This window comes from Myiozetetes cayanensis, unplaced genomic scaffold, assembly GCF_022539395.1.
Source record: "Myiozetetes cayanensis isolate MyiCay16 unplaced genomic scaffold, myiCay2020 scf15, whole genome shotgun sequence".
NCBI lineage: Eukaryota > Metazoa > Chordata > Aves > Passeriformes > Tyrannidae > Myiozetetes > Myiozetetes cayanensis.
This window is the reverse complement of record NW_026087159.1, coordinates 17225387-17253161: the sequence shown is the minus strand read 5'-3', so window position 1 is coordinate 17253161 and position 27775 is coordinate 17225387. Positions and strand designations below refer to the sequence as shown.

At 50.3% G+C, this 27775-nt stretch overlaps 1 protein-coding gene and 1 non-coding gene across 15 annotated transcripts in view; both read right to left on the bottom strand.

Annotated features, from left to right (window-relative positions):
- The window catches only part of ARHGEF9 (Cdc42 guanine nucleotide exchange factor 9), a 129751-nt gene that overhangs the window by 23424 nt on the left and 78552 nt on the right, over window positions 1-27775 (bottom strand). For all 14 annotated transcript variants that reach the window (XM_050310618.1, XM_050310624.1, XM_050310620.1 and 11 more), the window contains 4 exons: window positions 25788-25967; window positions 23199-23431; window positions 19374-19503; window positions 11147-11278 (listed from right to left, as the gene is read on the bottom strand). In XM_050310618.1, coding sequence (XP_050166575.1) covers window positions 11147-11278; window positions 19374-19503; window positions 23199-23431; window positions 25788-25967 — 675 coding nt within the window. The remainder of the gene's footprint in view (window positions 1-11146; window positions 11279-19373; window positions 19504-23198; window positions 23432-25787; window positions 25968-27775) is intronic.
- Window positions 295-367, bottom strand: TRNAA-GGC (transfer RNA alanine (anticodon GGC)). The gene has a single exon. It is a non-coding gene; the product is annotated as a tRNA-Ala (tRNA).

The window sequence follows — 27775 nt, the reverse complement described above, 5'->3', positions numbered from 1 at the left end:
GGCAGGCTGCTGCTCCTGCTCCTGATTATGCCAGGGATAACGTAGTGAGAAGAAATGGTGTATAAATAATAATAATGGCCAGTCTTCGCGAGCGAAGATCCGGGGAAGGTCTTTCCACCTTCCAGCCTGCGCATTGGATTTTTTAGGTGAGACACAGTGTGCGCGGAACTGAGCCCACCCTTTAATCCTAAGGTTCATCTGCCGGGGCCAAGCGAGCTTGGACGGTGGCAGTGAGGTCCTTAGGACGTAGGTGGGTTGCCTTTAAGGGCTAACGAGCCCCACCTGCCCGGGAGTGGCCCTGACCGGGAATCAAACCCGGGTCTCCGCGGTGCCAGCGCGGCGCCTTTACCACTGGACCACCAGGGGCTCCAGAGAAGAAATGATTAACATCTAAAATGTACCTTCGTGTCCATGCTGGCTGTATTAGTATGGTATTGCCTGTTATCCTGCCCACAGTTCAGCCAGGGTGATACTGGCTGGTTTACACTGCCCAGTTCTGAATGTCACACAAAATTATTTCTTATAGTTAAATCAGACAAGAGCAAGAAAACATAAAAAGACAAAAAAAGACCAAAAAAAGGACTCTCAAAACCTCATCAGTGGGGAAAGGCCAAAGAAATGGAGTTGTTTAATCTAGAAAGATAATAACTAATAACTAAAAAGGAATGTGCAGCTGGTATTCCAGTAGGTGAAAGCTGCTGCTCTTCTGTGGAGTCTGCTGATCAATTATTCTCCATTTAGATTGTGGTTTGGCTCAATTTACCACCAGAGAGAACAGGATTAGAATCTTGAGAAAAAAAATCTTTCTAGCTATAAGAGTAGTTAAACTCTAGAACACACAAAATAGGGAAGTCTTGGGATGGTATTCCTGGGGGATTTTCAAAAGAAGGTTAGACAAACATCCATCAGAGATGATCTGAGTATACTTAATCCTGCAAAGGGAATAGCTGATCTCCCGGGGTCCTTCCCAGCTCTGCATTTTGATGGTGTCTGAGAGGAAGGTGGCAGATGGAGGAGGGATGGGTGAGAGCAGGTGGGATTAGCACGGACTGGAGGGGCGGTGTGGGAGAGCCCCAAGGCAGCAGGAGCCGCAGCGACACAGACCTGCAGTCTCTGCAGAGCATCCAGATTGCCTTGCCTGGCTCTGAAGGAAATTGATGCATCTGGGTCATTTGCACTTATTTGTCTAAATATGATCTTTTTTTACCCTACAGCTTCTATGATTTCCTTTTCTTTCCCTCGCTGAGGTTAATTAAGCTCTTCTGAATAATGCTCTGCAGTCTGTTCACGTAATCTGTACTAAGGATTCACAAGGAAAAGATGAAGCCAAAAAAAGTGGTGTTTGATGGGAGCACAAAACAAAGTTCTGACACATTATGTAAGCCCCCCCTCCCCAGTTCTGCTCTCTGAGGGCTGTGTCAGTGTTTGCAGCTCGAGCAGCTTGTGCTGAGCTCGGGGCTGGACCTGCCTGTGGGACCTGCCTGGGCCATTCCCTCCTGCTCCCACACCCTGCCCCTCTCTGAAGGGGGGAAGGTCACTTCAGAAGGAAAAAAATCTCCTTTGTGACCATCATAAGGAAACCAAGGCTGAGCTCTACTGGAAAACCTGGAGATCTGAATCTGGGATGCGGCTTCCACAATGAATTACACACCTATTGAAGTGGATATTGATACCTGCAGAAAGGACTGCGCCCGTAAATCAGAGTGTTCAGTAGCTCTTACTATGGCACTGACCTCTACCTGTCTGCAGTACTGCTTCCCCTTGCTCTCTAGCTTTAGTCCATCACTCTTTTGTGCCACAGGTCCCCAGCCCAGAGCTGCCCCTGCCAGGCACTGCCTTTGCACACTGTGGGTGTGCAAGACCCCATACGAGTCAAACCTCTGCAGGAGAAAGAACATCAGTCACAAGGAGAGCAACCTGCAGTCACTGGTGCGATGTGACATCGGAACTGAAAGCTAACCAAGGGCTTAAGCAGCACGGGGCACATAAGGAGGAAATGTCCCCCTGTCAGAGGGCACAGGTGAGGCCCTGACCTGGTCCCAGTCACTCGTTCCCAGGAGCTCTGTGTGCAGCATGTCCAGGCATTTCACAGTCCTCCTATTAACTGCTTGGTGTGTGCCCTGCATGGGTGGATGGGGAGGCCTTAAGCAAGGGCTATGATTTTAGGATGGTGCACTTTTTCAAGGGCTGTGGTTTACTCCGTGCTGGGTCACACTCGACTTCTCTTGCGTAAAACAAATCACCCGTGAAACACAAATGGAGGGAGAGCCATTTCCAGCCATGAGTCATTAGATCCCTCTTATGAGCTGACAGCAGAGGAGATGCCAACTACAGAACATGCCATGACAAGGTTCTCATTGCATATGTAGGTTATTGGTCCTCCTGGTTACCAATACCCTGCATATTCCAATGGAAAGGAGGTTCAAAACGACCAGGGGAGAGGAGATGAGCTGTGAGTGCAGGATCAGCCAGGCTGTGTGAGTGCAGCCCCTGGGGCTGGCAGGGCTGGCTGGGGGCCTCGGGGGAAGCGACATTTCTCCCTCAGCCCTTCCCCAGCTCTACCAGGGGATAATGACATTTGCTTATTGTAAAGAGCAACAGGGAGCTGTAAGTAATTGGTGAGAGACACAGTGGCAGTCTCTGATGGTGGATCTCTTACACAGCTCAGAGCTGTGTAAGAACAGCTCAGCCTTATCCACGCCTCAGGATCAGAGCTGGCAGAGCCCAGCGAGGCAAAGAGGCCACGGGAGAAGGGGCATCCGAGGATGAGGCTGGAGAGACACCCACCTACGGCAAGAGCTACCCCCTGGTGAACAGCTGACACTGAAAGAGCTGATCAACAGTGAATGGCTGATGCTGAAACTGGGCAAAGACTAAGCCAGGGTCCATAATAACCACACCCAAACACGACCCCATGATTTGGGAAAGGCAGAAATTTGGAAAAGGCTGAGTTGCCTTTTGCACTGGGGTGTGGGGCTCAGACCCCTCTCTGATGATTTCTCGCTGGCCTGGGCAGTGCCTGCAGAGCAGAGGGAGTGAGCAGGGTTTTTTCAATGTACTCCTGAAACTTGTCCTGATTTTCCTGCCTGCTTGCTCTCCATCTCCACTCTGCCCAGCCTGCCGTGAGCAATGAGAGCATGGCACGCTGCCACTTTGCCATGTCTTTGGGTATCTTTAGTCATAAGGGCTTTCAACGTCCTTTGGCTTTTTAAAAAAAGATTTGGAGCCTACATTTTTAAAGTCTAATTTACCTTAAAGAGGCCCTTTGACGAAAGCAGCCCAGCCTACTTTTCATGAAGAGCAAGGGGGCAGCTTTCTGTAGCATTTGTTCATGTAACTTAACCCTCCTGTAGGCTGAGACAGGACAGCGACACACGGACCTCATCGACCGGCCCAGAGCTCCGAGTGCATCACCCAACCAGACCCCCTGGGGCCAAATGAGACCCTAAGACTCAATGAATGCTCGTGAATGGTTTTGTCCTAAATATTCTTGACATCAGAAAACAAACCTAAGCCCTACTAAGTGTTTGGAGGCCAGAGACTGTGAGCCCTGGTATCAGCCTGTTGGACACAGCAGCTGGGGCTGAGCCAGCCTTTAGGAGCAGGGAGATGGGGCCTGCACAGCACAGCCTGAAACGTGGGGAGGGATGGACTGCATTAGGAACAGGGGGATGTGACACCATCTCCCCGACACCACCCCCAACAGACCTCCTGGGATGGGCCAAGGAGCCTCCCAGGGGAGTCAAAACCTCTCTCAGTTTACATAACTCCTCCTGCACAAGGACAGCTGTGCTGGGGAGGTCGGCAGATTCCTGCCAAATTATTCAGCACTGTCTGTCTCCTGAGTTTGGGAAGAGACGTTTGATTCATCCTCGCCAGCTCCACAGAGCTGCAGTGTGGGATCCGAGAGGGGGAGGACTGGAGCTGAAAGCATTTATGTGGAAATGCTATTTTGGTTCCATGTATTTAGTGGAACATCAGTGGCATTTTGATGCCTTGTTCCACCCCGAGCCCAATCACTCTGGCTGTGAAGCAGCGAGGCGAGGGCGAGTGCCTTTCCAAAGAACTAATAGCAGGAAGGGATGGGAAACCCTCCTGCACCCACGTCACTCGGCTCTTCTGGTCCTTCCAACTTGCTCCCAGGGGCTCCAAATTGTGCTGATGAAAAGCCACAGTAGGAGGAGGGGTAGATTTTCAGCTCTAGAGATTTTGTCTGTGGACCAAATTTACACCCCCTGCAATTATGGGAGCGATAAATTAGGCACAGAGAATATTGCAGAGCATCCTGCAAATCTGTATGACCACGGGAGGAGGGACACCTGATCCCTGTCCAGCCATCCAACACAGACTGTGGAGGACTCTAAATTCAGCCCTTTTTGGATTTTAACACTGAATTACCAACTAACAACTTAGAGGTTTTCCCTGTGCTCCTCCCTGTGTCCTCTGGGTCCCTCTGGCTCCCACTCCTCCCTCTCTGCTACCTCTGAGCTACTGGAGCACCAGCAGGTGTGGCAGGTGCTGGTTCAGGTCAGTGCAGCCACGAGCCCTGCTGTGAAGCCGTGCTGAGGGCACGTGGCTGGCACCTGCACAGCCCTGCCCAGGGGGCACCGGGCACTCCGGGCTCCTGGGCTGTCACAGCAATGTTTTCTTCCCCTGAGCACTCCTGTCTGAAAGCTGAAGGACTGTCTCATAACTGGTTCTAACCTATATCCCATCAATTGCTGGACTTGCCTTCATGTCCAGCTCTCTGCTGGCCAAGGGACAGGAGGATCCAACTTCCCTGCTGTGCTCTAAGGACCCACAAAAACCTCCTGCCTGCAGACAGCACTGACTGGTCATCTGGGCACGAGCACAGGGGTCTGGCAGTGGGGCTGGGGAAACACTGCTCTCTAAAAACTTCATTTCACACTTTGCTCTGGGGCTGTGACCAAGGCAGTGTGCTCTCTGTGGCCATCTCATAGAGTCATAAAATAGCCTGAGTTGGAAGGGATCCACGGGATCATCAAGGTCCAACTCCTGGCCCTCCCCAGGACAGCTCCAAGAATCACCAGCAATCTCACCAGGTCCAGCAGCAGCAGGCCCTGCCTGCCAGGGTAGCACTGAGTCTCTGCTGAGCTGCAGAAACCAGCAGCTCTCCTGAGTCTGACCCATTTGCTCACCCTGCTGCAAGCTGGGCCCAGGCCTGACCCAAAACACGGCATTTCGTGGAGATCTGTGTTACTGGGAGAAAAAGAGAAGGAGTGGGAGGTGCTGCAGAAGTCAAAGAGTGCTCCTTGTGGGTCAAAAAAACGCTTAAGAGTAAAAAGAATTGTCCCAGGGCTGCTCTGTGTTTGCAAACAAGATTTTGGGCTGGTCCTGTGAGACCTGGTTAGCCTGTAATAAAAGCAGGGCTGTTGTTTTGGTGCAGAGATTATTTCAGTGTTTCCAGCAGAAGTGATATGGGAACTAGACCTTCTTACACTAAAAGGGCTCAGAAATGTCTCTTTTATCTTACCACTTGGAAACCTGAACTGCAATGGAGACTGACAGGATTATTTTATTTACTCCATCTGCTGTAGCACAGCTATTTCTGGGTGGCTGTCTGGCTACTGCCATTAAAACTGGTCTCATTTTGCTTCTCATCCAACCTGCTTTGCTCAGGGAGCTCAAGGGAAGACAGCAATAGCAATAAACCACAAGCTGGAGCCTGCATTGCCTCCTGATTACAAGAGACACATAAAAAGCACAAATGAAAACTAAATGTGTTTCACGCAGTCACTGATCTTTCTGCACTGTCAGAAAACACCAAACATGGAGCTCTATTAAGGACTACTGGGGAAGGAAAAGCAGAATTTGGTGCAGAAACTCTGTTAACCCTTCACACTCCATGCTGTCATTCCCAGCCCGATGCCACAGCGCTCTGGAGCCCGTTGGGAGAATCCAAACTATTATCCAGAACAGAAAAAAGAAGATCCTTCTCTGCTGAGCATCTCGAGCACCCCCAGCACAACAGGCTGTGACCACAATTAATGCTGTGCGTCATAGGCCTGGATGCGAAGTCCCATGATTTGCAAATATAAACCATCTCTGTGTCAAACTCGCTCAACTTCAGGGTGATGAGGAAAGTGGACCCTGTGCCTTTAAGGCAACATCTTTTAATGCTGCCATCATCAAGGATTGCCTTCATTTCTTGGTAATTATGGTCAGCATGCTGGAATATGCATTCCCCTCCTATGATACACATATGGCAAGGCACACTGAGGCCAGGGCTTGCTTCCTGCCCAGCCTATTCCCTTCTGCCTTCCCAAAAGGCAGCTCTGCATTAGAGCATCCAATCAACAGTCTCTCTGGAGAAGCCACTGCTTTGGCCTCGGGCACATGGCAATGTCCCACCCTGTGGCTCAGGACACACAGACAGAAAATTCACTGGGAGATTGACATTAATCCAACAGCTGGGAGTTACCTGGCTCTGCAAAGTAAACCTGAATCCTGAGCTCTCCCAAGGGCTCTGGATCAGCAACTGTGGCATCCAAACTGGTATTTCAGCATTCAGTTTATCGAAGCATGGCCATTTCATCTAATTTAACTCCTCACTTCCTGGCACCAGGAAATAATCCAGTGGTGATGTCAGGAAGTGACCAGTGCTGTGTCTGACGTCCAAATCTAAACCAAAGAGATTTATCTGTAAAGCTCATAAACAGTTTTGTGAAAATCATCCCACACAAGTCTCTTTGCAAGATGTTTGCCAGCAGTGAGAGCTGCCTGCACGGTGCAGGCTGCATGCAGCACTTGGAAATCTTAGTGCAGGTTTCCAGTTTGGAAGAAAGACTTAAAGATACCCCCACTAGTGGAAACAACACCTGCCAAGCACAGTTGAATGCGGCCCTCGGTAATCACACGTCTTCACAACCCAGGTCTCTGAAGACCCAGTGCTCATGGAAATGCATTTGGGAATTCTGCCTGAGGCAGTGGATCTTACACAGGCAGCCAGGGAAGGGCTGAGCTTGGCCACTGGATCCCACCAGTGCCACCACTCCTCTCCTGACAACTGAACCAGTTTCTGACAGTCACACTGACACAGTCAGAGAGTTCAACACGGTCACGTCAATGACCACACTAACACCTGGATCTTCACGTGCAAACAAACCGTCACCAGCTGCTCGGAAAGGACAAACCCTTGGATCAGCTCACACTGCAAAAGCCCTTGGGAAAATCCTGGGACACACAGCCAGCGGGAAGACAACAAGGACGTTCAGGTTCAAGGAGCTGCTCCCGCCGGCAGCTCTCAGCCCAGCCCACCCGCCTGTATGAGAGCACAGAGCAGGGGGATACAAGGGGTGGTCCCAACCTGCAGGGATCTGTGCACACCCATGAGTCCCAAAGGCCAGGCAGGTGCTGAAGCCTTGCTTGAAACATTTGGGAACAACCAATAAACAGAGTGAACGCTGATCAGCGAGCTCCTGGCTGTCAGAGGGCTGAGCTGGCACTGCTGATGGACTTGCAGGTGTATCAGGCAGGGAACAACCAGGTGATAATGTCAGGAGGAATCACATGAGAGTTATCCTCCCTCACAGAAATGTCTTGGCCAGGTGTCCAACAAAAAAAAGGCCCCATAACCTTGAAACATTCTCAGACAACAGCAGAAAGGGATGGCAAAGGCTCTGGAAAGCGGGCCATGAGCAAAGCAGATGGGGTTATTTGGAAATATGTTACCTGCTGAAAGCAGGTATCTGGACGCTAGAAATACCTCCTCAGCCAACAGACCATGTCCCTCAGACACAGGCAACACTGGATGGATCAGTGGGAAAAAGAAACATGGTAAATCCTGGGAGTACACGACAGGAGATGAAACCTTCCCGGGCAAGCTGCTGCTAGAGCTGATGGACCAAACCCGAGGCAGCAGGAGAATAGCAGAAACAAGATGGTTTTTGAGAATGTGTACTGTGCCTTGTCCATGGAGCCACACAGAGGACACCACGAGGTTGAACCAGAGCAATCTTTCACTGACAGCAAAACTGCCGCGAAGAAACCCAAACTTCCGTGGTGGTGGGGACACGTCACTTTGCGAGAGCACCCACCTGAACTAAGGGGGCACAGAAGGAGTTGTTACCTTGGCTGCAGAGAGAATTTTTTATCCCTCTGCCTGGGTGCAGCAGCAATCCAGCAGCACAGCAACACAAAGCCAGGGGACCAGCAGCAGGACAAACACAACGAGGGTCACAGTGGGATCTCCTGGGACTGACAGCCAGCACTCTGGAGGGCTGGGACCAGAATGCTGCTCAAATTTCTGCAGCCAAAGAAAAACTGACTTTCGCTGGCTCTTTTCCAGGTAGTGCAGGAATTCATATTCCATCTTCCCAGACTGCTGGTACATCAGCAAACACCAACATCTCACCCTGGCCTACAGGACGGATGCTGATTCCAGCCAGGTTTGCCACATAAAATTTCCTCATATTCCACTGCACAAACCGTGAGCAGGAACCTGCCAGGCTGGGCACTGTGAGCCCACTGTGGAACAAGGTTTGGAGACAATGGAGTTCAAAGGCAATGACAGAGAATACCAACATCCAAAACTGTCACAGAGCTTAGGATACAGAACTGTGTTCCATCAGGAACTCATGAATCACCCTCTTTGCAACCACAGGATCCACGTGCATTCCCAGGGGATGCAAGAGCACAGAGCTGTTGCAGCTGCAAACGTCTGCCAAGGAGACCACAGGTAATGAAGGTGAGGATGATGTGCAGGTAACTGCAATGAAGATCTGGAGGAGTGGGGGATCTTGTTTGAAATATGTGCTCATCTTCTAGAGCCTCTCAGGATATCTAGCAAGCCCTCATCAAACTGAAGCATCTGTGGCATATTTAAATAAGGAATCAGTTTTAGTTCCTTGTTTCTATTAAAAATCTCTTTTGACTGATAAAGAGATAAAATTCAACCACTATAATTTAAAAAAAAAGTATTCTCATATCGACTGTGTCATGGTGAAGGATGTATCATACCTACTGATTTATTATATCTGAAGAAAACGCACAAATGCAGAAAATCTTCTGAAGAGGAAGATTCACTGAGATGTGCCATCATAAGCGGTACCAAAGCTGCTCTGGGGGATGTGGGTCATATTTCATATCCCTCAGAGGATAATTTCAAATCAGGGGGTTTGAAACAAGCTGGCTCCAACTTCCCACACCATGCCTCACTAAGAAAGCCCCAAGACACGGTGCTCTGGCTCTAAAGCAGAGGTGATCCTGCCTGCTGGGATCTGTGCAGCACAGCCTGACACGAGGGTCAAGGCAGCACAGGCTACAAATCAATCAGATTGATTTTATACAGGATTCATGATCCCAAAATGTGAGCTAATGCTCCTCTGAATTCCATACTGGGACAATCATTCTCAGTAAAGTTAAAGGAAAGCATTATCATGGGAAAGTCCAGCTGTAACCACATCTCCCCTCCTGCCCCAACACTGAAAAGCAACAACTGCAGTTTGATGCTGGATGCAGAAGGACCTACAGCGAGGTCTGAGCCCCATGCCCATGACATCGGGGTCACCACAGGAGTTCCCACCCTCTGCCCTGTCACCCCAAAGCTCAGGGTGCACACACTGTCCCAGAGAGCTCGGCTGGGGCAGCGGGGCTGCCAGATCCTGGCACGGTCTCTCTGCCAGGAAGGCCCAGGCCCCACGTTCCAATCTGCCGGGTGTTTCCCTGTGCAGCACCTCATGCAGCACCACCCCCCCAAAGGGCCTTCTGCATGATGAAAGAGGGAGGGCAGTGTCCCACTAGTGCTGTTTTCATACTGATGGAGCCTGCCAGGCCCCCACAGCCCACTGTGAATTGCTGAACACTCTCCACTCATGCTGATGACCACGGAAATCCCAGCCACGGTTTTCCTAGAGTTCTGGGAGCGCTCCACACCTCTCTGGACCAGACCCAGTGCAAGCCAAGCTGGATGCTGCCTTGTGAATTGGAAATTCAGGTCACAATCAAAGTGTGGGAGGTCAAGATTAAAACTGAAACCAGCTGTGCACCTCCAGACTCACCGTGCCAGCTCTGACCGGCGGACCCGATTACTGCTGCTCTGTGGTTATTTTTGTGCAGAGCCAGGCCAGGAGTAAAAGGCACAGCAACGAGGAGGGGAAAAACAAGCACATGCATTCCAGAAGGCAAAATTTCAGTCAACCATGACTCAGGAGAAGAAAGTGCCACCCACTGCACTGCACAGGCCGCCGAGCGGGCAGTGATGCCGCGGTGAGTCAGGAGCCTCCCACGCCTCCTCCCTCGCCGCTTCCTGCGGTGCCAGGGCCCTCCTTGGAGGGCTGGCACACCGAGTGGGGCTGGCTCAGCCTGTCCTGAGCCCTGAGGCTGTGACAGGAGCACAGCTCCCTGTCTGCACTTCCCACTGAAGCCAGACCTGGGGACAACCCCTGCACAGTTCTCTGTGTGGCTGCACTGAATGTCACTGAATCCCAGGTTGTCACACACAGGACTGATGTGCTCTGTCCCTTCGTGTGGCACAGCTGGGATGGCAATGAGCTGGGATCACCTTAGTGGATACAGCAACACAGCTGTGATGCTGCTGAACAGAGCTGCTCTGAAACACAGTTCACCTGCTGCTATTAACACTGCAGCACATCAGCACCAGCATCCTGCACTGCCTTCCGACCTTCTCGATGGGTTTTGTGGCAGAGGTGCCCTGTAAAACCCAGCACAGCAGAGACACGAGGATGAGGCTTAAAATGCCTCTGCCCAAGTGCCAGCACAGACACCCTACACAGACTGAGCTGCTGATCATCGTCTCAATGCAGCAACTGAGCTGTCGGCCCGAGTGCCAGGCTCTGTAGTTCTGCAGGAATTCCAGGGCTATCTAATCCCAGATCATGTGCTGCAGCCAAAACCTAAAAGGAGAAGTGAGGCAACGAGCCAAACCAGGGGCACATGAGAAAAAGGCATGAAGTGAACAAGTGAAGGCTGAATTTGCTATGAGCATAAAAATCCCTCTATCCCAGTATGCTCACCATCCCATAAATCAGTATTCCAAGCACATGGATTGCCCCTCCTCAGTGCTATCCATATCCTCTTCTGCATGTGCAGCAAAGAGCCACCTTGCCCTAAAAAGCACTTTGGACTGGCAAGCCTGTCTGCAGCATGCCCTTAGCCATGTCCTTACCTTCTTGCAGAGAACCATCTGGTGATCAAAGAGAAAGAAAACTCGCTGCTGGTTCCGTCCATAAGGCTGGTAAATCCAGGACATCTCCCCCGTGTAGATCAGCTCCGAGCTGCGGTCCAAGATATCGTCTCCCTGGAGGGCACAGAGAACGAGGCCGAGTGAGCCACTGCTCCCAGCCAGGGCAGTGGACACGTCTCTCTTGGCAGGATGGGGAGAAGCAATAATTAAGTAAGATTTTGGCCCTCCTGCAGCTCCCAAAGCCACCCCATCTGACTTTGGACCAGAAACGGGGGTTAGGGGATAACTCTGAAGGAAGGAGAATAAATTAAGTAAGTGTGGACACTCAAAGCACAGTCACTGCAGTTCACATTCCAATGGAGAATGAGCTGCTCCAGACACTGCCCCACTGCCCCCTCCAGGTACCCCCAGACCCTGATCTCGCTGCACGTGCTGGTGGCATCTGGCAAGCAAAGCCCCTTCCTGCTGCCCAGCACAGCACTTTGTATTCAGGGTAACCAATCCCCTGCACCTTCTCCCTTTAAAACAAGCATCCCAAAGCCTTTTTTGTCCTGAAATCTCAGGCCAGCCATCTCAAATCTCAAAGCCATCAAACTGGGCTACCAGTTCCCCACCCATGAGGCTGCCAGAACTCACCCCTCTGGAGTGTTGCTTCTCTTCCCACTCATCCAGGCAATGACAGTCCTTTCTCCCATAGCTCATTAGAGCTCCCCATCTCCAAAAACCTGTCAGGACCACCCCAGCTCCTCTGGCAGCCTCGGGCCCTCCCAGCTGGCCAGGCCTCCCTGGCTGGCTGCTGGAGTGCCCTCACCCTTCCCTGCCTCCGGTTAACGCTTGTTTTCCTCTCCGGTTTTTTTTTAAGGATTCATGAGCAGATGGTCTTGAAAACACAGAGCTCTCTCTCCCACTCTCTGAGAGAACAAATGCAGTCACCCTCCACTAATTGGAATGAGCTGGACTTTTTAAAAAGTTAATTAAAATCTATTTATTAAAAATGGGTGAATTCACCACCACCTGCCCTGTGGGCATCTCAGTGGAACACCGCAGAAGGAAGAGGGATGACTCCAGCTGAAAGGTAAGGAGCAGGATTCAGGAGACAGTAAAAGAAGAGCTTTCTTTTACATTTTTTTGGCTCCTAAACTACTGCAGTTCTGGCTTTGACACCAAACTGGAACCAATTTCTGGGACAAGACCACCCCAAAACCTCAGCAAACAGCTTGTAAAGGTTCAGCCAGCTATGGGGGGGATCTAGATAGACACACGCTTCTGGTGCTGCTCACAGCTGCAGGTGCCAAAGCAGCCAGGAGTCACCCCCACTCCTCCTCCTCGGTGAGGATTTCAGACTGCTGTTCAGGTAAATGTGTAATTAACCTCTGAGCATTGATTGGAAGCGACTGCCTGTGTCCCTGGGCCCTGTGACAACAGCAACTCCATTAAGTCACTGCATCACCATCCTGCAGCTCAGACCCAGCCAGGGGTTTATCCTGCTCTCAGCCTCGCTTCTCTGGCTGTGCTATCCCAAGGGCTAATGAGGGGTAACTTCCCAGGGACACAGAGGGTCACTCCCTGAGGGATGGGCCGTGCTGCACACGGTGTCTCAGCAGGGTGGTGACAGGGTCCGGCTGTGGCACCTCCTGCCCACAACCCGGGGACCAGAGTGCTGTTGCCACAGCTCAGGGGGGCACAAGCCCTCAAACAAGAAGCCTCTGAAGAAAACACACTGGCTCCAGAAATTATGGGCTTTCCTGGCTGAACATGAGCTTCTATGAAGAAGATTCCCACAAGCCTAGGAATGGGAGCTTTAGGAGAGGGGGCGAGCTTAGGAGAGGCTGGCCGCTAAAAATAGAAAGCCAGTTTTGTCTTTTACTCCTGTGGTAGCATCTGAAGCCTGAGGACACACAGAGGACTCTGTAAGCACTTCTACTTGATTAGCTGAATCCAAACTGCGTAGTCCCTGCAAGCAACATAACCCAAAAACATTCAGATCCGAAATGATGGGATTTGTATTGCATTTCTTATGTTGGGAAAACAATTTATATATACAGTCTATAGGCTAGAAATAGCTGATTTCCCATGCTGGGTTAGCAAATTGGAAAACACATACTGCAAATATTGTGGGACTAGCACATGGCTGGCCATGAGCAGCATGTCCAGAGCCCTGCCTGCTCCTCCAGCCTTGGCTGCTGTGCCAATTCACCAGCCAGAGCCTCCAGCAGAACCAGTGAACCTTGAAAGGCTGTTCTTTTCCTGACAGTCAAACACCTCTGAACAGCACCAACTGTCTCCTGCAGGTGGGGTGTCCCTTCTGGGGGCTTAGGGGTCAGCTGTAGGATGGCAGCAAGAAGGGGTATGATGGTTTTTCAGCTCCACTGCCACTGTGGCTCCCCCAGCACACGTCGATCCATGGACCTGAATCCAGGCAGGCTTTCCCAAATGCCTCTCCCAGTCACAGGCCTGGATCCCCCCAGTCCTGTACAGAACCAGGAAAAAATTTCCTTTTTCTTTTCAATTTTTTCCCAACTCCTAGAGAGGCTGGACAATCTATATCCTCATGTAAATTAAGAGAAACCCTGCTAAAAAAGGAAGAGGTTGAACTTTTAGTTCCACGGAACAGGCAGATTTCTCTTGACTTCAGCAGAGCACAGCAGCAGAATGGCCAAGAGGAGACTGGCCGACCTCCTGAGGCCTTGTCCAACCTGAGTTATGTCCCATAAGCCTCTAACAAAACCCTCAGCCCTCCCCATCTGCACCAAGGGTTTTCAGTGCACATCCTGACACATCCTCCCTGCACATCCCGCTGCATCCAAAGGGCAGCCGACAGAAAGCTGACTCCTCTCTTCTCCGTACAGTCACAGCAGAGCTCCTTCGTGAGCAGTAATGGGAGCAGAAGGTCACCCAGATCTGGGTTGGATGAGTGTTTCATGCTCCCTCGAGCCTGCAGTGACACACACAGTCCCAGGGCTACTCCTGACTGACAGCACAGGGTCAGCTCTGCTGCTGCTGCCTCAGAGAGACGTGGATCCCCAGCCCCCCAGTTGTGCTGGAGCGACCACCACGCTCTGCAAGGAGCAACCAGCAAGGACCAGAGGGGTTTGAACAGTGTGGTGGAAAAAAGGGTGCTGGGAGCACCCACACATCGAGGAAGGGAGCTGTTCCACGTCTCATGAGCCAGCCCTGAGCAGACACTTCCCTGGGCTTGGGAACACTCAGGAACGCTCATGAGCCCACCAGACCCACCCCTAGCGCCCAAGCCCACCCTGCCACAGCCCCTGTGCTGTCACTGCTGGGCACTGTGAGGAGATTCTGTGCCCTTGCCCAGCTCCCAGTTGATGAGCAGGGCTCTCTCCTGCCTGACACTGCTGTTCTGCAATTAGAGACTGACAGGCTGATTAGCACCCGGGGCTACTCAGAGATCAGAAAAAGGAACATGAGCGAGATGTTGTACTTTTCAACAGGCTCAGTTTTGATACCTTCTGTTGCTGAGGGGGAAAAAAAAAGAAGAATTAAAAAGAAGGCTGTATTTCAGTCCCTGACATGATTTTTCTCCCAGGAGGATTTCTCATCAGGCTGTCCCTGCTTTCCAAGCAGCATGCTGGTTACATGCAGCTTTCTTTCATGTGACTCTTGGATTCACTAACATAATATTAGGCTGAGGCCAACGATTATGGATTACATAATTAAGGGCAGCAATTCTTGATTTAAAGGACCCGTAAATAACAAGAATGGGAAGACATTTAAAAGGACAGCACTCATTACATGTCTCAATTACATATATTTTTCCCTTCATGTAAATTTGATACTCTTGAAGCCTGCCATAGTGGCAACCCATGGGAATCTTTGGTAGAAATATCCAGCTAGCTACATAAAGTAATCTGTTTAAATAGCAAGTTAAAACCAATCCAGGCTGATCAGCAAGGCTCTGTCCTGTGCCAAACATCCTGCCAGTGGCTGAGGGACCTCCACAGATCCCCTCCCAGGGAATGGGAGCCACAACATACCCCTACTCTGAGAAAAATCTGGGCTGAAAGGGAGGAAAGGGTTTCTGGAAGCTGCCATGAGAGCAGGGACTGCTGCAGTATTGCTGCTTCATTTTATTTTGGTGTGGTTGAAGAGCTGTGTGAAAAGGAAGGACATGAGCAGTCCTGAGGTGTGCTGAAACAAAGACCTACTTTCCACCTCCACACCATCCACACAAGGCACTCGGTGAGGGTGCAGCTGCCCCTGAGGCCGTGGTAGGGAGGGGGGTCATGCCAAAGGAAATGGCAAATCCTGCCCGGCAGCAGAGCCAGAGGGAGCTGGGCACGGTGGCACACGGGTCCCCACAGCTCCACAGGCTCCCAGGATCCACAGGGAGGGCAGCAGAGAGGTGAACACGCTCCTGCCACCGCACAGAAGAGAGGAAGCAAGGCAGGGCTGTACCACTGCCTCAGCTGTGTGGTGTAAACACAGCCCTGCCCACACTCGGACTGGCAAGGACTTGGACATGATGCTGGGCTTTGTGGAAGTGTCTTTCTAACACTGCTGTGTGTGCATCTCTCCAGCTACTGCCCACGAACCCTGGAGACGAGCGGCTCTCACAGGGTGGGAGCAGCAGACGGGACCGAGCAGCAAAGGCTGCCCAGGATGGGCCCTGTCTGAAGTCTGCTTTGAACCTGCCCCAGCACCTCTGAGTGCTGGTTTGCCTCACTGCCTTTCAGTGTCCCTCTTTTGATCTGAGGGTGTTTAACCACGAGTGAGGGGATGACGCTGAGCATCAGGAAACACTTCATAACACCGAGAGCTCTCGGGCAGCAAAAGGGCTCGGCAGGAGGTGGTGGAAGCCCCACATTCTGCACCACTAACAGCTCAGAGCACAAAAGGCATGGCAGGGTTGGTGTAGGCAGGGGCAGCACCTCTCTGGGTCTGTTTATATACTGGAAATTCAGGTTACAAAATAAAGAAGTGAGTCATCCATGGCAACAGACCAAGCCGGGCTTTTTGGTCAAGCCCACGTTCCCACAAATTTTACAGGAACACATTTCAAAGTGATTGGGATTATTTCTAATTTGCAGCAGTCAGTGAGATCAGAATCTTCCCTTAAGATTTTGCTCAGTCATTACTTGTCTAAAGCTGCCAAAGCTGCCAATAATTCCTTAAGACTTCAGGCCTTGGCTGCCAAAGCTTATCAGCTGCCCCTCACATCGGGCCACCCTTTCCTGATCCCAATGGCAATTTAAACCATCAGATCCTGCTTGCATGATTTCTTGGGGAAAACCTCTGCCTTTGGTTAACTCAGGGATATCTGCAGTTTCCAAATGCTCATCCTGAAATTCCCTTTCCCAGGAACATGCAAAAAGTCTCAAGGGATAAAAGTGATTCCTGAAACACACAGACACAACTCCATGGCACTCAGTAAAATCCTTCTGCTTAAATCAGCTTGGACATGTCCCTACTCTTCCCATTTGTTTTAGGATTTTTTCTTCTTTAAAAAAAAACAACACAACTTCTTTCCATCTCATCAGAAAACATGGGTAAATTTAGACAAGAAAAAGTGATTTCAAATCAAATAATGAACCTCATAAGTCTCAAGATATTGAGGAAAAACAGATATTTCTCCAAATGAAAGATTTCAATGTGCTGAGATATTTAAACGACTGAAATAAATCACCAAGTGCCACATGCAATGGGAATTTTGGAATAGCTCTGTCTTGTGCCCTGGCTGGATTTTTGGGGAAAAAAAGTCTGAGCTGATAATTTTTTCTCCTGATTGCTTTCTTGTTTTCCTGCTTTTCTTTGAGTGCTGTTTTCAGGAAGGCTGAGCTGTGCACCCCGGGTGATGCTCCACTGCCTGCTCTGTGTGACACCACGAGAGGCAGAAAGAGCACAGGAAGCTTTGGTTTGGGGTGCAGACACTGATCAGAGCAGGAACAGGGCCACAGCAAGCTGGGTATGTTCTGTGGGTTCCCCTCCCTGCTTCAGGGAGCACTTCACACAGGGGGTAAGTGGGCACCCTCGCTCAGGGTCCTCCAGCAAGGACCAACTGGGAGTTGTGTCTCCTCAGGCTGGAGATGCCCATTGCCCACAGCCTGGCAGAGGCTGGGGACACACACCAGGAGGTCCCTGAAGTGGCCAAGCACAGTCCATGAGTGAGCCCTCATGGACTGGGTAGGGAACCAGCCCCAATGTCCTGAGTCCTGGGGGATGTGCCCCACAGCTGAGTGGGGTGTGGGTTTGCAGTGGGGTCTGCAGCACCCAAGGAGAGCATCTGCACAGATCTAGGCTGGATCCAAGCATCTGGTACCACTTCAGATTTCTCCCACACTCTTCCTGCATTGCACAATGGTTCACTCCTGGGTACTTGGGGTTTCTGTGCATCCTCCTGGCCATCCCATGGACAGCTGGGAGTGGGGGCTGCATCCGATGATTCACAATGACTTGAGAGGGAAGAATCAAGCCGTGAAATCCTCTGCTGGGTCCAGCTCTCATCCTCTCGTGTTCTCATCAAAACTCTGGGCCTCCTCTTAATCCGAAAGACAGAATGAAAGAGGCAGGAAGGGTGTTTTCCTCTGACCTGGGGCAGCGCTGTATTCCCACAGGATCTCTCAGCAGTACCAACCACAGGCTTTGCTATATTTTGAGAAGTGGAAGGATGTTGCTGCAATAATGTGCTCAAAATTTGGACTAGTTGAAAAAAGCCTGGAAGAATGAGTTGGCAAGTTCCTGGGGATAGGATGGGGATAAAGAATGGGTACTGCTAAGCAGGAATGAATTATCAAGGATATGGCTGAATAAAAATGAATTATCAACTGAGCTAATGGAAGAGAAAAAGAAACTGCTATTCCATAGATCCTATGTGGGGGTCACCTTGGCTCTCCACTCACACATGAATATTCACTGACTTGGAATTCATCTGCCCTTAATCGAGATTTATTTGCAGTGAGGGGCTACACATTTCTTACAAATGACCCCCATCAGCTCATCCCATGGCACACTCTGAAGGCTGAAGATGGAGCTGATGGTCCTGTGCCTCCTTGAGAGCAGTTTTCCTCATTCTCAAAATGAGCATGTGTGTCAGTGAGAGCTGTGAGAGATGTTCCTCCGCAGCAAACAACAGTAAAACAATCAAACACATCATCTGCACTCTCTGCTCTCCCAGACACTATAATTCCATACCCAGCTCTGACTGCTGCATTTATGTGTTCTATCACGAGATCCAGGGTTGAACCCAACCTTCATTACAGCAATGAAACTAATTCAGTAGGGGAGGACATGCAGTCAGAAGGCAAAGCACTTGCATTTCTCTCCCTCTCTCCCCAGCCTTCAGAGATCTTTTCCAGAAAAAGAAATAAAACTAAAGGATTAATGCCTCTTCCCATACACTGATTTACACAGCACAATCCCAGTGACTGGAGTTATTTCAGATCTTCCAACTGTGAGGAGGAAGAAAGGCTGCTCCATCACTCTGACTATCAGCTCGCTGAACACATGGACCGCTGACAACACCGGGAGGATTTACAGCAACATTTGCCCTCCGTCTGCCTCCAAACCCTATTTACAGATTACTTGCATACAATGACTTAAAAAAAAAAAAACAGGGACAAAAGGAAAAGGAGAACATAATTTCAGTATTTAAAAAAAACAAACAAAACCACATGGCACAAATGTAGAGACTGAAGGCCTGCTGGTGAGGAATCCTTCTGCTGACTCTGCCTTCCCTGTGCCTCTCAGTTCCCCAATTACACCATCACTACACACGGGGCTGCTTCAGAAATATCTTTAAGTGCAAAGTAATTTGTAAAATGCAAATACCATCTCTGACTCCAGCTTAACAGTTTGGCTTCCAATCACAAGGCAATCACCAGAAGGATTTTCTCCATTTTCTTAACCTGTCACAATTTCCAGGGCTCTTTGCCACCTCTTTCCCGACTTCCTCCCCTGTGACACAGCACAGAGCCAGAATGCACACAGAGTTTGATCCAAATTTCACCTGCTACCACCACTGCAATCACAACAGCTACTCCAGGTTTCTACTGATGAAACTGGAACTGGACCCTAGATTTTCTTTAGGGTGTCATTAATGTTTAAGTCCCACTCGGAAGTTTGTGGATGTGTCTTCCCTGTCCCGGGAATCTCAAGACCAGGCTGTGTGATATGAACTACAGGGTGTTAGATAATGCAACAACTGCCTGGAATTGGCTTTTCCCAGGTTCCCAGCACCAGGTCACTGTACCTCCCAGTCCAGGACAGAGGCCTGCCACTGAGCTATCTTGTCGATGTTCTCCAGCCTCCGCTTCCGCTCGTTGATCTGCAGAGTCACGTTCCTCATGACGGCGAGGGCAGCGGCCACGTACCTGTAGTCACTGTGGAGAACACACACCAGAGGCCATGACACGTGCACGGGAGTCCATCAAGCCCAGCAGCAGCCCAATCCCACCATCCCCCACAGGGAAACACGGGAAGGGTTTGCCTCTCAGCACTACGACGCCGGGTTTTCCATTGGCCATGACTGGAGTATCACAAGGGAGCAGCTGAACTGGAACTGGAACTGGACCTGGGAGCCAGCCCAGCTCCTCAGCTGCTTCCATGGGTGCAGTGAGCACAGCCTGACCTCTACCAACCCAACAGCACAGCTAAAGGGCATCCTAAAAGACAGCCTGAACATTTCTACAGCCTGGGCCTTCGGGCCTGGATTTTTCCATTTTTAAAATGAACACCAGAAAACAGTTTTCATTTGGACAATGAATGAAGCACCTCCCAGACCATAAGGTGGCTCCAAGAGTGCCCCAGAGCACTTATCCCATGGAATTCACTCTTACTGCAGATTTCAGGTGAGCAAATCAAGGCAAAATCTTTCTTTCTCCCCAGATGGGCCTGTGAATGCAGCAGCACGGAGTGAGAAAGGCTCCTGCCAGGGCCAGCGAGGACGATGATCAGTCTTCTCAAAAAGTGAGGCTGAAATCAATGCTATTGATTTCTGCCCTGTGCCTCCTTTTCCATTCCAAGGAGCTGTAATGTTCATTTCAATTGGGAAGACAGGCAAGGCCAGCTGCCACAATGCCACCATAATGTATTATTAACTTAAGGGCTGCTATTGATTGCTGACTAATGAGAAAAACTGCCATCTTGGGCAGCTGCAGGGGGAATGGCTTTATTGATTATTGCTAAGGATTGCACTGGTGACAGCTAAAATGGGGGTGAATGCTGGGAATTAGATGCCTTCTCCATGTGATCCCAACAGGATAAATATTAAGAAACAATCTCACTGTGACATACAATAGAAGATTATTTGCTATTTTGCTTGGATGAAAACTTGGAGTGAGTTTTTAATTTTTCTTCAGTTCTTGTGTCAAAATTCTAGCTGAGTTTAAAAAAAAAAATCCCACAAATTCCAGAACAGCAGGACTGGTCCTTCAGCAAAGGAGGACAGAGGATGGGCTGCCTGACATATCCATCACAGAATCCCAGGATGGTTTGGGTTGGAGGGGACCTTAAAGCCCATCCCATTCCACGCCCTGCCCTGGGCAGGGACACTTCCAGTAGACCAGGTTGCTCCAAGCCCTGTCCAACCTGGCCTTGGACAATTCCAGGGCTGGAAGTGGTGATGATACACAATGAACTCCTTGTGTATCCCTCTGTGGGGCCATCTGTGTGCACGGGAGGAACGAAGCTGGGCCAGGGTGATCAGCAGAACATCCACGAGCTCTTGCAGGGAAACAGGGAAGCCACTTTGGCCACAAAGGATGTGCAGAGGCAGGAGAAGTGCAGGATTTACAGACACTCACTCATAATCTCCTAGCAATTATGCCCGTGCAAGGAAGGGAGGGTAATGGCAGTGCACTCCTTAGCAGAGTCTCCTCACAGAACATGTTCCTACACTCTTTAACTCCAGTTCAGTTTTCAGTGGCAATGCTCAGGACACCAGCAAGCTGCACTTAGGACCTTCATATATTTAATTCATATGAAGCTAGAGTAAATCTTTAAGAGGTGAACAGATGGGGCTTTGTGAAAAATTCAAATGAACCAGTCTCAAAACAAGAAGCCATTGAAGGAGCCAGGCTCTGAGCACCCCCGTCCTGCCTCCACAGGGAGTGGGCCGGTGCCAGCCAAGATAGGTTTATCTTGGGAATGCTAATCCCCTAATTCCGATGAGAAAACCCCATGCATGTTTTTCTTTCACGCTGTAATGAAGAAAGAGTCAGCACTGAACTTTTTGGGCTCCCAGCCCATGTTTGTGGTAGAGCTGGCAAAAACTTAAAAGAAAAAATAACAGAAGCAAAGCATTTGGCCAGTGAAGTAATAATAGGATACGGTTAACTATGAAATGAAGGTAAATAAGTGGTTTGTCAATTCTATTGGGGCTGCAGTGACCACTTTCCAGTGCTCAATCTGAATGCAAGTCTAGATTCTTGCCAGACACTATGTGCAAACTCAGGGGAAAGTGGTCAGGTTTAGGTGCTACTGTCCTGAGCTGGTGCAGGGAAGATCCACAGCTCTGCAGGCACAGTGTCAGTGAGAGGGAAGAAAAAAAAGAAAGAGACTTCATGTCCCTCTGTTAGGTGAAGCTCCCTGGGAATCTTGGGCCTCTCTGAGTTTTGCCTTCCTCCAGGGCAGGGATACAGACAGGGCTCTGTGCAGCCTGGGATTCATACCCGTGCTGTGTTACAGCTTTGGGGGGGTTACTCCTTCTAACCAGGGTGAGTGAATATCACCCTGCTTTCCCTTGTCAGAACATGCAGAAACAAGAAATGAAATGTCCATGGCTGTGTCCTGTCATGGACACAATCCAGGGAAACAGAGCTCTCAGTCTGAATCAACTGACTGCTGCTGAACCACGGGGGAGCCTCAAGTCTCCTCAGAATGTGACTGTATGCGATTACTTAACAACATGGTGAATTTAAAACATCCCCAAGGGAACAGGAATGCACTCCCAAAATAATCCAACCCTTGTGTAATCCCACTGTCCACATCCCCTTTGGTATGGGATAACTTAAACACAGAGCTCCCCTCTCTGAGGCTGCTCCTGCCCTCCTGTTGTGAGGCCACTTCTGAGCTCCCACCAGTGCTGTGGGTCATCACATGGCTGCTGAAGAAAAAACCCCAGCCTCTGGGATCCCAGAGCTGCTTCCTGATAACCCTAAGGTTCCCATGACTCCACTCCAAGTTTGTTTTGGTCTTGTTACGGAGGGAAAACCAGGAATTGTATCTGGAGCCAAAGGTGTGACCAAACTGGTGACTTTGGGCATTCAGCGAGCCTGAATCACTCAAACTCACGGGTGCAAATCAATACATCTCTGCTCCTATCACATCTCTGCTCTTCTAGAGATGGGTTTGGGGAAAAGCAAAGAAGTGTTTCTGAAACCCCTATGATCTTTTTTGTTCTCAGAAGCACCTACTGTTAAATGGGTTTTGGAAAAAGAAAGAAAATTGGCAAGGTGGGAGCAAATCTACTCTTAGAGGGCCTGATTCTTCTTTCACCTTATTTTTACAGTAGTAAGTCACAAATGATATCACAGCTCCTATTCCTGACTTAGGCTGTCAGGGAGTCAGGTTGATTGCCCTCAGCAGCAGCAAAAGAGATCCTGGAAATTTTAGGAAGTAATCAAACTGCGGGTGCTCCTCTGAGCCCAAGCCCCAGGACAAAAGGAGATGGGATCAGGCTGAAAAGCAGAGCAAGTTTTGAGTTCTGCCCAAATGGGAGCATGTTCAGGCTGGAGTTGCAGATCCTGGCCCTCCCTTGATGTGTTCCAAGGTCCTCCTCGGGAGAAGGGAATGAGCCTTTCGGACCACTGAATGCTAATTAGGTAATTTTTCTAGTGTAACTGGTAGCATCAGAAAAGTACATCCAAGGGTAATTAGTTCACATGTCTGATTATAACAGCGATGAGTCTCGCTCCATCGAGAATTGGTGCTTTGAGAAGCTTTAACTGTCTGCTGAACCTTTGCCCTGCTTCCATTTATAAAGGATGTCACCCAGAGAGGAGCTGGGCAGCAAACTCCGAACCCTGTGTGTGGAAAGGAGCCCTGGCAGCCCCCCCGTGCCCTGGGCTGGTGTTACCTGTGCTCCTGGGCCGTGTACTTGAGCAGCTCTGCCAGTTGCAGGGGGTACTTGCAGATCTTCTGCACCGGCGTGAGCAGGAAGCCGTCGATGGCGATGTCGATCATCTGCTGCAGCAGGCGGCACGCCTCGAAGAAGTGCTGGTACCTGCTGTCCTTCATCAGCTTGGAGAGCTCCATGCACGCATCCAGGTGGTTGTTACAGTACTCGGAATAGATCCAGAATCCATCTTGCTGTGGAGGAACAGGGACATGTCAGGCAGGTGACCCAGCTGGCCAACAACACATCCCAGCTAGAGAAGGGCAAGGGGAGAGGGAGACTGGGGAGAAATCCTTCCCTGTCAGGGTGGGGAGGCCCTGGCACAGGCTGCCCAGAGAAGCTGTGGCTGCCCCAGCCCTGGAAGTGTCCAAGGCCAGGTTGGAGCAACCTGGGATAGTGGAAGGTGTCCCTGCCCGTGGCAGGGATGGGACTGGATGGGCTTTAAGGTCCCTTCCAACCCAAACCCGTCTGGGGTTCTAAGAAAGCACACCCCACACAGGAGGAAGGACAGATCCCACAGTACTCTTCCTGCTTGGAGGGGGTGCTGATTGCTCTGGGGGAGAAGGGGGCAGAGAGGGCCCTGCACACTGACACATGGCTGAGATCCTGCAGGTGTAGGTGTGTTACTGGGAACCCTGTGGCTGTTCTCAGTTTCAATTTGTGCCATGGCATTTTCACTAGAAAAGGTAAAGATCTCTAGATTTTGCTATGACAAGATGACAACCTTTCTAGAGCTCTTTTCCTGAAAGATCACAAAGCATCTGGCAAGCGTTTAGGAGCTGGGTATGAATGAAATTCTCTTTACCAACAGGGACCCCGAGGCACCAACCACTATGGGGATTTCCCCAGGGCCAGAGAGCCAGAAAGCACCAAAGAACAGAAAAACAAATTAAAACCCCACTCACACGTGCCCCCCTCCACCTTTTGCACTGGTCTAACAAGTCTTTTGGTGCCAATTTTGTTGGAATTTCCTTTTTCTGCCATCACTGACCACAGACCTGCCCTCACCCTTAACTCAGGCTTGATTCATCTGGGCCACACAGACATGGCAATGAAAGTTCACAGAAAGATTTCACTGGAAGAGAGATGGACACAACCTGACTGAATTAAAGTGCAGTTGAGACAGCCCAGCTAAAGCCCAGGTACTGTAGACCAGCCTGAGATGCTCCATTGGGTTGTGGCCAATGCCTTACAAGCTACAGAAGGACAGACTTAATTTTATAAAAACACAGTTGCCCAGCAATTCTTATTTCCCAGTCCCTGAGGGCCCAAATAACTTGCCCTTCTGGGAGCAAGGGAGGCCTGGTGTCCTTCCCAGCCCCACCGACTGAGCCATGCACTGACAGCTCTCCCTTCCTGAAGCAAATGAGGAATAAAATGCTTTGCAGATCCATGGACAGGATCTTACCATCCTCATCCCTCAGTTTCCCCAAATGGCTAAAATAGGAATAATTTATCAGGAGTTTATCAGCCAGCTTTCAGCCCCTGTCTGGTGACAGGCAAGTCTCAGATCTTCCTCCGAATAACAGCAGCAATTCTTACTGTTGTCACTATCAATGACTTGACAGCACAGCCTCAAGTCATGACATTTTAGCTACTGATTCTCACCAAGATTTCGTACATCTTCTGTGGAATGTGATGCTGCTTTGGAAGAAGCAGCAGAGATTGCAGGCTCTGATTAAAGCCTGTTAACACCTCATGCACCTGGCTCAGGAGGAAACCTGCCTTCAAGGAGAGGACCAGTGATGCCTAAGAGACGCTGTGAACCTCTAGGGATGCCCTGCTGAAGTTTCAGGAACGTCCGTCAGGAATTTCTCTAGCAGGAAATGAACTGCTGCCAGCTCAGCCCTGAACTGCTGCAGTACAGGACCTGCAGCCCAGGAGCACCTGTGAGCTCTGATACCACCCTTCATTCTCCCTCAAGGAAAGCCTTCAACTGCAGGGCTGTCATTTTCTTGACATTTCCTGACATGTTCCCAACACTGGCCAATTTATCAGCTTCTGTATTACACGGCTGTGGAACAGGATGATGGGCTGGGCAACTGAAGATGTGTGGGTGTTTCATCGCTTGCAAGTGCATCTCAGGGCCCCAGCAAACAGCCCAGGCATCTGCTCTCCTCTGCTTTTCTTGTGTAATGCACAATTAAGGCCTCTTTTCACCTCTCTGAACCTTCTTACCTCCTCCAACCTTCTGCTCACCCATGACATGACCAGGACACCTGTGAGGGGGTTTGACACATTCTGAAGGTGGGGAGTAGGTGAGACATCACACCTACATAACAGGATTAAGGGTGGATGTGAAAAGGTGCCGGGATTCAGATGCACTGGGGGCTATCCAACTGTATGTTCCAAGTTCTCCCTCCTCTGTATCTCACAAGGCAGATGGAGAACCATGGAGTAGTCCCCGATATGTAACCAGAACACTGTGACAGACAAAAGTTACCCTGAGTGGTTCCTGCCTCCTGACTTTTTCTCCTCCCGCCCCCACCCACAGCCCCCCATTCCCAAACCAACCCCCAAAGTCCCAAACAAGATGCCAGAAGCACTCACGTGCTCCAGGAAACACGGTCCAATCTCACTGAGATGGGGGTCCTCGTTGTTGTACTGCTTCTCCAAGTCCCGCACAAAGCCCATCTGAAATCTGTAGATGTCTTCGATGTTTCCAAAGATGATTTTTAGCTGCTCATCACTGAACATGTCCCTCCTCTTCCGGCACTGCTTTAAGTAACCCTGCAAGGAGCAAGAAAGAGCAATTTGCAGAGAACAGCAAAATCTGGCTGACAGCTCCAGAGAGGTGTGTTCCAGTGTTGTAGACCTGCTCCTTCCAAACCCACTGCCTTCCAACACCTGACATCCAGGGTAGCTCCTACAAACACTGCTGCTTCCATGTCCTCTTCAGTGGCACATGATGTTACAGAGAAAGCTGCAAGGGGCTGTTGGAGCACCTACCCAACTCTGATTTCTCCTTTTAGCCACAGTAATCAGGGCAAGGAAGCTGTTTGATATCTTTATCAAGTTCTGTTTAATATCTTTCCAATGTTCTGGATGAGGGTATTGAATGCACTCTCAGTAAGTCTGCAGGGAACACCAAGTTGGGCAGGAGAACTGATGTGCTGGAGGGTGGGAAGGTTCTACAGACACTGACCAAATCACTTCATCCTCCTGTGCTTCACCTGTGTGGATGACCGACATGGAATCACAGAATTGTTAAGGCTGGAAATGGCTTCTAAGACCACGGAGTCCCACCATAATGATTCGGAGCAGAAACTCTGCAAGGCCAAGCCTCCTGTGCTATAACTGGCCTGGTCTGTTCTGCAGCCTCTTAACTGAAAAGAAGTAACATGGGGAGCATCAGGAGATGACTTTGCTTACTTTGCTTGCCTTTATTATATAGGAAGAGAAAAAAAAAAAGAAGGGAAGAAAATGCCAGCCACTCCAGTGGAATGGCTATATTTGGGAAGTCAGGATGCTTAGTCACACAGCCACACTGCCAGCTGGTGACACGCAGCTGCTGTGCCACAATGAACCATTGGAACACTGTAATAAACCTTCCCTCAGCCTCACCATGTGGTTCCTGGGGGAGAGAACTTCAAACACACAAATAAGAAATGCAACTTTGGCCGACCTGGCCAGGACCCAACCTCTGTGATGTCCAGCTTAGCTCGGAGGATGCCGTTACCCTGAGCTTCCTGGCTTTTCAGCTTGGGTTACAGAATACCTTCTGCCTTTCCTAATCCAGGTCTCTCTTCCTGCAGGAGATCCTTGATGACTCATTTCCCTGGGTTTCCCTCTCTCATTTTTCCAGGCCAGGAGGAACGGGAGCAGGCTGGTTCCCATGCTGCCGGACGGTCATGGGGCAAACCAGAGCTCAAATTCGGGAGAAACGATGCAGAGCATCAATCCGTGCTGCTGCTCATGTTTACCTATCTCAGAAGGGCTTTGCAAACACCCACAGAAAAAGCTCTGCCCTGCCACGAGGCCAGGCTGTCCCTGGCAGGGCTCCGGTGCCGGCGGTGCCGGTGATGCCCACGAGCCGCCTGTGCCGGGACTTGTGCCCGCCCCGGGCTGCCCGCAGGCAGCAGCCTGCCCTCCCCCTCTGCTCGGTGACATCCCTCCCTGCCTGATTCCTGCGAACATCTCTCAGCCCTGGGGTTGCCACTGGCTGTGACTCCCGCCCTGACTGTTCCCATCCTTCCCTGACTGTTCCCATCCTCCCCTATTCCTGTCCTCCCTGTGCTGGTTCATCACTTCGCCACAGTCACGTGTTTGCAGGAGCTGAGGCAGCACATTTCTGCACAGGCATCTGTAAAAGCACAGGGAAAATACAGGAATGTGTGGAGTTCCCGAGCCTTATTCTCTCTATCCAGCCAGTGCCTTTGGATGGGTGGTTTCCAGCACAAGCAGGAAAAGGGAGACTGAAGATTTATATATAACACGCAGCAAGAGGCAGCTAGAAGGCTGCTGCAGAGTTTTTCCACTAAATTTACTTCTGTTACATAAAACAATGTCATCTTCCTTCTGCTCATCCCGTCAGGTTT